Source organism: Brassica oleracea, chromosome C7, assembly GCF_000695525.1.
Source record: "Brassica oleracea var. oleracea cultivar TO1000 chromosome C7, BOL, whole genome shotgun sequence".
In the NCBI taxonomy this organism is placed as follows: Eukaryota; Viridiplantae; Streptophyta; class Magnoliopsida; order Brassicales; family Brassicaceae; genus Brassica; species Brassica oleracea.
In genome coordinates this window covers 47,583,908-47,595,812 of record NC_027754.1, presented here as the reverse complement: position 1 = coordinate 47,595,812, position 11,905 = coordinate 47,583,908, and the positions used below count along the sequence as shown (strand labels likewise).

The 11,905-nt window shown below is 36.3% G+C and overlaps 3 protein-coding genes across 4 annotated transcripts; 2 read left to right on the top strand and 1 right to left on the bottom strand.

Moving 5' to 3' along the window:
- Positions 1-2,100: 2,100 nt before the first annotated feature.
- On the top strand, positions 2,101-3,967 carry LOC106301152 (BTB/POZ and TAZ domain-containing protein 5). The gene is made up of 4 exons (XM_013737487.1): positions 2,101-2,472; positions 2,771-2,901; positions 3,007-3,313; positions 3,397-3,967. Exons 1-4 carry the CDS (start codon positions 2,215-2,217, stop codon positions 3,841-3,843), a joined length of 1,143 nt encoding a protein of 380 aa, XP_013592941.1. The 5' UTR covers positions 2,101-2,214; the 3' UTR covers positions 3,844-3,967.
- LOC106301153 lies at positions 3,833-5,345 on the bottom strand. 2 transcript variants are annotated; one of them, XM_013737490.1, is made up of 5 exons: positions 5,046-5,345; positions 4,507-4,584; positions 4,355-4,427; positions 4,222-4,287; positions 3,833-4,128 (listed from the first exon to the last, which is right to left on the bottom strand). In XM_013737490.1, the coding sequence occupies exons 2-5, from the start codon at positions 4,536-4,538 to the stop codon at positions 3,955-3,957; spliced, it is 345 nt and encodes a 114-aa protein (XP_013592944.1). In that variant the 5' UTR covers positions 4,539-4,584; positions 5,046-5,345; the 3' UTR covers positions 3,833-3,954. The 2 variants fall into 2 exon arrangements, with proteins under 2 accessions (XP_013592944.1, XP_013592943.1); XM_013737489.1 differs by having other exon boundaries at positions 4,507-4,596; positions 5,046-5,344.
- Positions 5,346-7,687: 2,342 nt separating this feature from the next.
- On the top strand, positions 7,688-10,823 carry LOC106306433 (BTB/POZ domain-containing protein NPY5). The gene is made up of 5 exons (XM_013743051.1): positions 7,688-7,947; positions 8,187-8,696; positions 8,822-8,891; positions 8,963-10,069; positions 10,152-10,823. The coding sequence occupies exons 2-5, from the start codon at positions 8,635-8,637 to the stop codon at positions 10,647-10,649; spliced, it is 1,737 nt and encodes a 578-aa protein (XP_013598505.1). The 5' UTR covers positions 7,688-7,947; positions 8,187-8,634; the 3' UTR covers positions 10,650-10,823.
- Positions 10,824-11,905: the final 1,082 nt, after the last annotated feature.

Sequence of the window (11,905 nt, the reverse complement as noted above, 5' to 3'; positions counted from 1 at the left end):
GATCAAAACACTCAAGTTTCAAATCAAAATTAAAACCGATTTTCCAAATTTAGGGTTTTAGGAGATTTCGAAAACTTTGATCTTTGATCAAGGGGATTTGATTTGAGATTCAAAAACCTTTAAGGTTCTGATTTTAATTGATCAATGGATCAATCTCGATCTTAGGTTTAGATCGAACTTATAGAGCTTCGATTTACTCATAGGGGATTGATCTATTTAACCTATGGCTTTTAGTTTTAGAGATTATCTTTTAGGGTTTCAATCTTTACAAAACAACCAAATCCGATTCTTGTTTTCAGATTTTGAATTACCTTTATTTTGTAGGGTTGAACCGGACCACCAAAGTCTGATGAACCTTTAGTTGCACACGGACGCGAGCTGGCTCCTTATCGGGTCGCAAGCTGGGACGGGACGCGAGCTTTCTGGAACGGTCTTGCGTCTGGTCACGAATGTGTGCTGAGGTAGTCATACGCGATAGGGACGCATCTTCTTCTTATCTAGTTCGCGAGCTGCTGCCTTTGCAAGCGGCTGATCTGAATTGCGAGCTGGCTGTGATGCGAACGTGGGCTGGCTCTGTTGTGAACAGGAAGCAATATGAGAAGAACCGTGAGCTGGTCAAGCTTGAGATCGTCGGTTCATGGTCAGTATATGGATTGCGAACAGCTTTGTGTTTGAGATCTTTGCACCAACTCCTCTCATCTCATGAAATAAAAACAAGGAGTATTAGATTACATGAACACCATAATCTGAACAAGATATCATCAAACAACTAAGGTATGATAAACTTATCTTTCACAGGATTTGAATTTGGCTAGAAAATCTTGTTGGTTCGGATTAGGGTTCCAAAAGACCAAGACGGCGCCGCGTATTGTTTCTGCGAGTGTGGGCGCGTCTGAGATTGGATCGACGAACGGTTTACGCTGATGGATTTGTCTCGTCAAGAGCTTCAATGGCTCGTCGTCTGGTTCCTCAGGGTTGGAGAGATAGATCGATTTTAAGTTGCGCCTGGATTAGGGTTTATGTGTGACGGATTTTAGGTTAGGTTTTGTCTCAGGGTTTTGGAGTCTATCGTGCTGATAACGTGTTGTAATTAGAGAGTTTAGAGACTGAATATTTCTGTGTTATTATTAATGAACAATGGAAGTTCTTTATATAAGGATTACAAGATAAAAGATAAATGAAAAAAGTACATATCCTAATCCAATAGGAAATAAGAAAACTACTAAAACATAGAAAAGGAAAACATCCTAAGTTCTAAGTCGGCTAGATCATTGGCCGACTCTCTCTCCTCCTTGCGGCCGCGGTTGGGCTTGATGTGGCCGACGGGCTTTTTTCTCTTGTCTTGGTTAATGGCAATCCACTCCATAATTTATAACAATCATTATATATAGAGGTTCACATTTCAATTCACAGTATTATTCTAATGATCTAATCAAATGCGCGAGAGTGCTGTCCAAAAAAATTCAAATGCGCGAGAGTTAATTAATTAGTATATGTTAGTGATCAAGGATCTTCAGCGTATCGTCCAGAACGAAACATATAACCAAACTTCATATGCTCTTTCACATTAAACCTTTGAGCATATATTTGTTGCATGTTTCAATTGATGTCATGAGAAAGCTTACATCTCTGCAAAAATAAATAAAACTTAGAATATTAGCAAGACGCACAATAAAAGCATGTCATTGACAAAGTGAAAAGTCGAACTCTTAATGACAAAAAAAGAAACACCTGTGTACCTTTTCCAAATACGTATGGAAATCAGACTAAACAACTATATATTGCTAGAGGTTATTTTTGACATTATTTTTTCCTTTTTTTTGTTTTTTTTTAAATACTTGGATATAATATTCTCTAATGTTTAAGACATAAAGATAAAGAAATTTGCAAACTAAAAAGAAAAGTAAAATTGGATAGAATTTTAAAATAAGTGATTTGGAAAAGTTCATCCAACGTGGATATGAATCAGCAAGTACTTATCCCTTCACTATATGAAACTGGATCAGCCGTGTGGGACCCAATTAGAACGTGTTAAACAGTTCACACTTACCGAGTTTCCACCATTAAATATTAAATATTTTAATTTTCCGACCAAAGGAAGATTATAAATTGGTCTTTGACATTACATCTCCATCTCTCTCCGTTTCCTCTGTTTAATTATCACAGGTCATTTTTTTTCTTGTTTTCGCAATAGATAACGTTCCTTTCAAAGATATGAAGAACATCAACGTTTATTCACCAGAATGTTCACCGGAAAACGTCTCATTACCACCACCACCACCACCTCCGGTAAAATCAAACTCCGGCACGGAGTTGAAGAAGTCAACGGATATGCTTTTACAAAAATGCAATAGCTTTGCTTCTAAAGCTACAAGAGATTCATGGGATCGTATGTTCGACGAAGCTCATGGAGCTGATGTTTTGATCCATACAGATGATAATGGCTTGATCTACGCCCATTCTAACGTCATCGTAAGTTCTCTCTATATAATCAGAAATCTGAAACATTTAAATATTACTCCAAATTTAAAAGATTTATGTTTTAAAATTTGCACACATATTAATATAAATTTTAATTAATTAATTTAGTTTGTTTTATTTGTTTCCCAATAAAGTTATATCAATCATATTTTTAGATTTTAATTTATATCTTAGTTATAAAAAAGAAATTAGAAAAACTAAAACATCTTGTAAGGAGTGTTTGGTATAACATTTTCATTTTCATTTTAAATATTAATTAATAATTATCTGCTGTTAATCTATTAACCAGGCAATGGCTTCAGATGTGATCAGTGGAATGATGAAGCAAGACAAGAAAAAACCTCATCGTAAATCAATCTCAATCCTCGGTGTTCCTCACGATGCTGTCCGCGTTTTCATTCGATTCTTATACTCTTCTTGGTACTTTATCTTCTTCTTATTATTAATCTTCAAAATTACAGAACCTTTTGTTATTACAATACTTAACTGACCACTATTTTTTATGTCTTGTTCTGTTTCTTGCAGCTACGAGAAACAAGACATGGAAGACTTCGCAATACATCTTCTTGTACTATCACACGTCTACGTTGTTCCGCATCTGAAACGAGTGTGCGAGTCACACTTCGAAAACACTCTGCTCAACAAAGAGAATGTGATTGATGTGTTTCAGCTAGCTCTTCTCTGCGACGCTCCACGCCTCGCTCTTCTCTGCCACAGAATGATTGTAAATAGCTTTGAAGAAGTCTCTACTTCCGAAGGATGGCTAGCCATGAAACAAAGCCACCCTAGTCTTCAGAAAGAACTCTTACGCTCCGTCTCCTACGAGCTTAACGTAAGATATAAACCAAATCCTGGAGCTTTTAAGTCTTGTTCTATCACAGTTTTTCTGATTCAGTTATGTCATTTTTTGTACAGAGCTTGAAGGCAAAAAGCAGGAAACAGAAAGAAATACAGACTTACACTCAGCTCTACGATGCAATGGAAGCTTTTGTCCACATATGTAGAGATGGATGCAGAGAGATCAGTCCAACAAAGATCGAAAACCCGCACGCCTCTTGCGGGTTTCAAGCGTGCAACGGTCTAGAGCAGCTGCTGAAACATATGGCGGGATGCAAGCTGAGATCAATCCCTGGTGGTTGCAGCCGTTGCAAGAGAATATGGCAGCTTCTTGAGCTTCATTCGCGTATCTGCGTGGACTCGGAGCAGTGCAAAGTCCCTCTTTGCGGTGAATTCAAGGAGAGGATGAAGAAACAGAGCAGGAAAGATGAGAAGAGGTGGAAACTTTTGGTGAAGAATGTTTTGAGCACCAAGAGAATTGGAGGGTCTCCATACTTTTTGGAGGCTATTGATGTTACTCTATGACATTATTATTTCATTCAATGTAGAAATAGAGATTGCATTTACATATGGTCTATACATGTAAAGCAAAGAGAGAAATAGAACATAATTTAGAAGAAATAATATTAAGAACTTTTAGAAACCTTTATCGATGTCTGATCCATTGGAGACCTGAACTGTTTCTTGCTGGGCCTTGCTCTTCCTCCTTCTGTATTGGTATATGATGGGTGGGCGTTGGGCCTCAACTGTAACAACAGAAGATTCAACTGTTTCTTTACCTTCCAACAGATACTGAGTTTTCTTCATTTCCTGCAAACCAAGATCTCTTAAGCCAAGCCCTCTAAACTTGTACGTTTATCGATATTTCAAAGCGTGGGCCTTCCCTTCAAGAAGAGAGCATACCTTCTTGTTTTTACGATGAGTAACCATTAGCTCACATAGTTTATGCATCATCATCTCTTCTTCCACCTGAAGAAAAACCAATCGCTAGTTACATAACAAAACTCGTTAAAACAAGTTAATTTGATCACAATACCATGAGTTTTTGGAGTTCATGTGACATGGTCTTCTGAGTTTCCTTGAGTAACTCATTCTGCTTCTCCAAATGCCTATTTCACAACCAACAATATATCAATTTTAAGTACACGAATTAACGGGTAACAAAGAAGCTAGCCAAATGAGAATTACTTCATCAAATCACCGGTATGTTGCGGGTCCATTGTCACAAAATGATCGAGCTTTCTTGCAAATGAGAATGCTGTTTAGCTATACAATCAACTGTGTTAAAACAGGATTCAGACAAACACTAATCAGACAATGAACTTCAAAAAAAGAGACTTCTTTACTGCCACACAAAAAAAAACGAATCTATTGGTGAATCTCAAAAGGACGTATAAACATACAGAGGAGAAAGATTAAAGAGAGACAAGGAAAACTCCAAACAGTTAACGAACAAGAAGGACAAGACGCAGAAGCTTTTTGGGTTCGGTAATAAGAAAGAAAAAAAGCGAAAAAGGAAACAGCCCCTGACTTAGACAATTCGTCGAGCACTTAGTGCGCAAACAATCTTCTATCACAATCCAAAAAAAAAAAACGATACTTGCAATGCAAAAAAAAAGAACAAACCCACTAAGCATCTCATCGCAATCCAACAACATCGTCAAGGACAACCGAATCTGCAAAAAAAAATTTTAAAAAATGCAAATTTTGGATCGTAAAAATCTTACGTGAAATTGAATTATTTGAGGAAGGATCGATGTAGATTGGAGAACAATCGCTGTTGCTGAGTGCGAAATCACGCGAAGAAGATCAAATCCGTAAGATTTCACTTTTTCTGATTTCTCGATTTTGGAGTAGTCATTTTTTATACCTCTCCGCTCTCAACGCACTTGTTAGTTGTTACCGCCAAGAACCAGAACCCTCTGATGCAGCCAGAAGATTCCTCAGTTTAGTAGTTATTTACTTATTTTTTCTTATTTAGAGAGAGTTATAGAGAATATTTTAAGAACAAAAAAAAAACAAATGATTTAGATGAGATTTATGATTAATGTGATTGGCAGCAGAAAATCTTAAATACATATAAACTTTTTACGTATTATCTATATTAAAACAAATGCTTGATATATAACTTAAAAAGTCTTTATCAACTATCGAAAATGATTTTAGTAGATTCCATGGTTATGATCACTTTTTTTTTTCGTTAATAAAAATAAGAATAAACATTTAACACGAAATAATAGACCATAACCTGGCTGAGTATAGTTGGGGAAAGGAGGAGATAAAATCTGGCTGAACAAGAAAAAAAGAGAGATGCATGGACCACGTTTTGGTTGGTTCCTATAATCACACGGTACTCAACTCGTCCATATTATAGTTAGGTAACATGTAGCTTTCCACTTTCATATCAATCCAACGTTCAATACTTCGTTAAAGATTTTTTTTTTATAAAAATATTTTGTTGGTTCTAATCATTTCGTTGTAAAACTTTAAAAAAAATCAATATATCTAACGCATTAATGTGATTTCGGGATACACACATTATATATCGCTTTACTATAGAGTGGTGATGGAGATATCCCCAAAAGAAAGCTACATTTTCCACTATTCATGGTTTGAATATTATTTGGGAGGTAAGTACAAAGCCTATACCCAGGACCTCGTAGTCCAGTGGTACTACCTCCGGGAGGGAAGGTCGGCTGTTCGACTCGCGGGGAGGGGGAGGCGTGCCCAGGGCCCGTAAAAAGGTACAGGCAAAAGCTGGCGCCGGGTCTAGGTGGGGGGCCGCAAGGTCAACACCTGGTTAATCAAAAAAAAAAAAAAAAAAAAAAAAGTACAAAGCCTATGACCGAGGCTTTGCATTCTGTAAAATTAAGTTAGTTTCATATAGATTATTTTTTCTCAAGTTTAACAAATTAAAATGCACAAAAGTGAAACTAGACTTGAGAGAATCATCATTAACCTTTGTTCCTAATGGTGTTTTATTTATTAGTTTCGTGCTTTTCGAAATTTATGCCACTTCCTTCGCAATCACAATCTTAATTAGTCTATGCATGTGCTTTGCTATAATCACATGAATGTTTTTAAGCAAAACTCTTAAATTTTGAGTCACAAAAATTAGTGATTATTTCATTTTATAGGCTCGATATCAAGATTTGATCAAATGGATTGCAGCTTGGCACACCAGAAGAACCTGCCTCTATGCTATCTCAATCATTTCGAGATCCACTTACATATGATTGTGGATGGTATATTCAGAAAGTTTATCACCCTTTCTAGTATTTTAGATCAAAATTATAACATTACTTATTTTTTGTCTAGAAAAAAGCAATGTCAACAAACAAGAAGTAGTAATATGAAGACATGCCTAAGTTCGGTAGGAATAATTCGTTGGAAACCCTGAATTTAACTCTGATAAGTTTTGTTCTTAGTTAACACACTCTAAAACACTTAGATGTCGAGCCGATGACGTCGAAACTTTTACTTACTAAAATCGAAAGTAGATGCTATAGTATGATCAAGGACAACACAAAAACAATAAAGAAATCGAAAAGAGGGAAATCTATTGGATAGCGTGAACCGATTCGTGAGATGTATAAACCATGTGAAAGCTGAAACAGCAATGAATCGACTTCTAGCTGATTATAAGCTAACATGCATTGGATTCTTACTGGCTGCCACATGCAATGTACCATTTATCATATAATTATCTTATATACTACGAGTCACTGAAGATCTACAAAATAAAATTTGAAGTCATAATAAATCTGTTCAGTAAGATTTTTTTTTCCTGCAACAGAATCTTAAATTCGAAGTCATAACTTTGATAATTAACCCAAAAAGAAATCTTTAGGTCCAAATAGGTTTGAAAAATTATTTAGATACTCCCTCGATTTCCCCAAAAAATGATTTTCAAAAAATATCAAAGCATATTAAAAATATAAATTGTTCGCAAAAAAAAAATATTAAAAATATAATTGATATAATTAAATTTATTTTTTACATCTGCTGTATACTTTCAATAACTATCAACTAATAACCTTTAATCAATTCAAAATATTCTCAATTAGTGTTTTTTTAAATTATACAAAAATGGATTATAATATATAAAAAAATATTTTTAATGCTATGATTTGATAGGAAATATTTATAATCCCTTTTCTATTTTTTATTTTACTTTCGTACATGCATTTAAAAAAAAAATAAAAAACAGAAATTAATTAAAAAGTAAAAAGAAATAAAAAAAAAGTAAGAGAGTGAAAAGGAAAGAAGAAAACATATCCTGAAAAGAAGGTAAGTTTGTCTGAAGAGAAGGGGGCACTCAAGTAAGTGGCTTTTGTCAGATTTCGCGTGCATTTCTACAGAAAAAGCAGCTTTGCCTCTTTCTTCTCTCTTTCAATTTTCTCTTTAATTTCCTCATTTTCAGAGATAAAAAGCATCGTTTTTTTATATAACGAAAGGTCACTGTTTGATTGCTTAAGAAGAATCTTTTTATCATAAAACCTCATCTGGGCCGGTCCTTAATTCCAAGAAACTTATATATCAATATATATTTTTCTGGTGGTGGCTCATGGTTTAAGAGAGCTTCTTCAAACAACCGAAGCTGCTTTCTCAAGAAGAAAAGAATCAAAGGTACTATAGTTTCTAATTGAAGTCTTTGCAAAGTGAGGATCTAAGGGTTTAAAAGAATCAGAATCAATTCTTGATTTTTTTTTTTTTAAACTATTGTTATTTATAAACGATTTCTGCCACTGATGTTTTCGTTAGATTCTTTTGAGAAAACATCCAAAAAAGATTTGATTCATCTTGTCTATTGAATAAGTAGCAATCTTCAAACCTTTCTTCATTTTTTTCTTTGTTGGTTCTTGCAGGTTTACTACGCTTTTGCCATCGCCCATCAACCCACAACACAAGAAAAAAGATTCAAGCTTTGGATTCGTTTTGTTAACTAAAAAAAAAAAGGGATAAAAAAAAGGATTTCACGTGTTTCTGTGTTTGTGAATGTGTGAAGCACTTAGAAAAGAGTGAAGAGTTTTGATTATTATTATTAAAAAAAAAAAAGAGTTTATCTCTGTGTGTCTGTCAGTAAATTCGAGCTTTGAGTGGAATAGTGGATGCTTTGTGCATCTCTAAGTATTTTTTTTTCCCTTTTTCTATGTTCTCTTTGAGATGTGAAACTCCATTAGCCAACGTTTCCTTAAGTTGTATCTGAGAGACCCTTCTTTTCTTCCAGAGTCTTTGCTTCTCTGTTTCTTGACCAGACACATTTTTGAGTCTTTTTAGCTTTCTCTTTGAGATCTTATTCACTAATTCAAGACCATGAAGTTCATGAAACTTGGATCCAAACCTGATTCATTTCAATCTGAAGGAGACAATGTTAGGTTTGTGTTCAAAATCCCTCATCATTACCTCTTTTTTTGGTACTTTGGTTATAACAATATTTGTTATAGATCTGAAAATGTTTTTTCTGACAACTATTTACTTTCTTGATTTATGTTTCTTTAAGGTATGTATCAAGTGACTTAGCAACAGATGTTATTGTAACCATTGGCGATGTCAAGTTCTATCTTCACAAGGTAAAACACACTCAAACACTTATCTTATTTCCTTATATAGAAAGATTCACTCTAAATGAGTTTTGTTTCAGTTTCCATTGCTGTCCAAGAGCGCACGCTTACAGAAACTAATAGCAACAACATCATCATCATCATCCAACGAAGACAACGAGATTCATCAAGAAGAAGACGAGATCGTCATACCAGAGATCCCCGGCGGTCCTGCTTCATTTGAGATCTGTGCTAAGTTCTGCTACGGCATGACCGTCACGCTAAACGCTTACAACGTAGTCGCCGCTCGCTGCGCAGCCGAGTTTCTTGAGATGCACGAAACCGTCGAAAAGGGGAACCTCGTTTACAAGATCGAAGTGTTCTTGAGCTCGAGCATACTCCAAAGCTGGAAAGACTCGATCATCACGCTTCAGACCACTAGAGCTCTGTCTCCGCACGCCGAAGAGCTGAAGCTAACGGGCCGTTGCCTCGAGTCCATCGCCTCTAGGGCTTGCATCGATACTTCGAGGGTCGAATGGTCTTACACTTACAGCAAGAAGAAGAATCTCGACAATGGTTCAAGGAGACCGCAGGCTGTTCCTAGAGACTGGTGGGTTGAGGATCTTTGTGATCTTCATATAGATTTGTATAAGCGAGTGATCGCTACGATAGAATCAAGAGGGAAAGTCTCAGCTGATGTTATCGGTGAAGCGTTGCACGCTTATGCGACCAAAAGGGTTCCAGGGTTCAGCAAGAGCAGTAGCTCGGTACAGATCACTGACTATGATAAGTACAGAGCTTTGGTTGGTTCCATCATTGAGATGATTCCTGAGGAGAAACGAAGCGTTTCTTCCTCTTTCTTGACTAAGCTGCTGCGAGCTTCCATCTTTCTTGGCTGTGATGAAGAAACAGGGTTGATAAACAGAGTCGGCGAGCGGCTAGATGAGGCTAGTTTGGGTGATGTTACGGTCTATGATGTTGACTTGATGCTGAACTTAGTTGAGGTGTTCTTGAAATCTCGCTCTGAAGAAGATGATGTAACAAGAAAAGCATCGGTTGCCAAGCTTGTTGACGGCTATTTAGCTGAAAGATCGAGGGATTCTGATAAGTTGACTCTTCAGAAGTTTCTAGCACTCGCGGAGATGGTCTCAAGCTTTCCAAGACAGTCTCACGACGGGGTTTATCGCGCTATCGATATGTTTCTTAAGGTACAAGAAAGTGAAACTTAAACCCTAAGTGCTGCCCTAACCCTAACTTGCTAATCAAGTTTTTGTATTTTTGTTTAATCAGGAACATCCGGAGATCAGCAAGAGCGAGAAGAAGAGAATCTGCAGGCTAATGGACTGTAGGAAGCTATCAGTAGAAGCTTGCGCGCACGCTGTTCAGAACGAGAGGTTACCAATGCGTGTGGTGGTGCAAGTGCTCTTCTTCGAACAGGCTAGAGCTAACAACAACAACGGTTCGTCATCAACGGGAAACAGCACGCCTGAGATCATTCCTGCTTCGAGGTCGACGAATACTGAGGATGAGACTGAGTCTTGGGACACGGAAGATATAAAGACGTTGAGGGGTGAGTTAGCAAGTCTAAGACTCGCAAAGAATCAGCAGCAGGAGAGTAATAAAGGGAAGCTGGTGAAAGGAGGAGGGTTGGGAGTTTCTAGAGTGTTTTCGAAGCTTTGGTCTGGTAAAGAGAGGAGTGGAGAGATGATGAGTAGCTCGGGGACTTCGAGTCCTGGTTCTGTTAATGATGACTCTAAGTCTTCCTCTTCAACAAACAAGAAGCATTAGAAGAACCAGAAGAAAGAAAAGAGTTCGTCTTTTATTAGGTTGCTAAAATGTTCATGCGATGATGACTAACCTTTGTGGTTTTGTTATTCCTTAGTTGGTATGATGTTTAGAATGGAAGTGTTAAAAACAGAACATGGTTCTTGAAATAATAATAAGATGATAGTAATTTTCTTGTTTTAAAATTTTCAGTTATGATTTGTTCATTAATATTCTTGTTTTTTAACAACTTAAAAAGACCAAAACAAGTTATGTTTGCAAGTCGTCCTACTAAGAATTGGTTTCGGAGATTGCGCACTTGTTGTGAACCAACGCGGCGAATCAACTTTGAAGAAAGCAAAAGAAAGATTAAAACGAATTGAGGCAAATACCCGTTTAGAGGTTTTTATTATTATGTGAATAAAATCATCTTAAAAACTTTTAAACCCGTATTTATAGCAGTCTTAAAACTCGATTTTTTTTTTCCTATAAGAATACATACTTATTTAGAAAAAACAAATTTTCAACTAATGTTGGGTTTTTACCAGTACACAGATATTTGAGACATCTAGATGCAACAACACTTCTGTCTTTGCTTTGGAATATCATCGGTACAGTCTCTTGGGACTTCAAATAAAAACGTGACTACGCGGCCCAGACCAAAGTCCACGAGTTTTGATAATTGCACATAACATGATGGTGTACACGATGTATGTCTTATATCGTGCAAGAGCTTCTGCATAGATTTTGATCCTATAAACTATAAACGAACAGTATTTATTAGCTTATACACAGGTTTTGTTATTCTACAGATTTATATATAAACTAGTTTAATACATGAGTGTAAAAACTAAAAAATTTAAAGTTTTTGTGAATTTTCTCTCCTCTGGATGTTTATATCCTAGTGGATTTGTGGCCCACGTCACGTCTGTATATGATGATATAATCCCAAGATTGTTGCATTAATTTTTTTTTTTTTTTTGCAACTGGTGCTTATCCTACATGCATGTATTTGCTTTAAGATCCGTAAGCACTAGGATTCACATGATCATCTACTTCAGAACTCCGTGAAGACTATAACACCCCCTCTCCTTCCTCTTTTTTTCTAGTAGCTACAAAGTCTAAAAAGAAACACGAGTTTGGTCTCTAGTTTTCAAAATTTTAATCCAGGATGGTTTCAATAGTTTGTGTATATATTGAAGATATACTGGAGAGCATGTGTATCTTGCGAACCAACTGTTATGGACCATTGAAGTTCGATTACGAAGTGAATTGAAGTC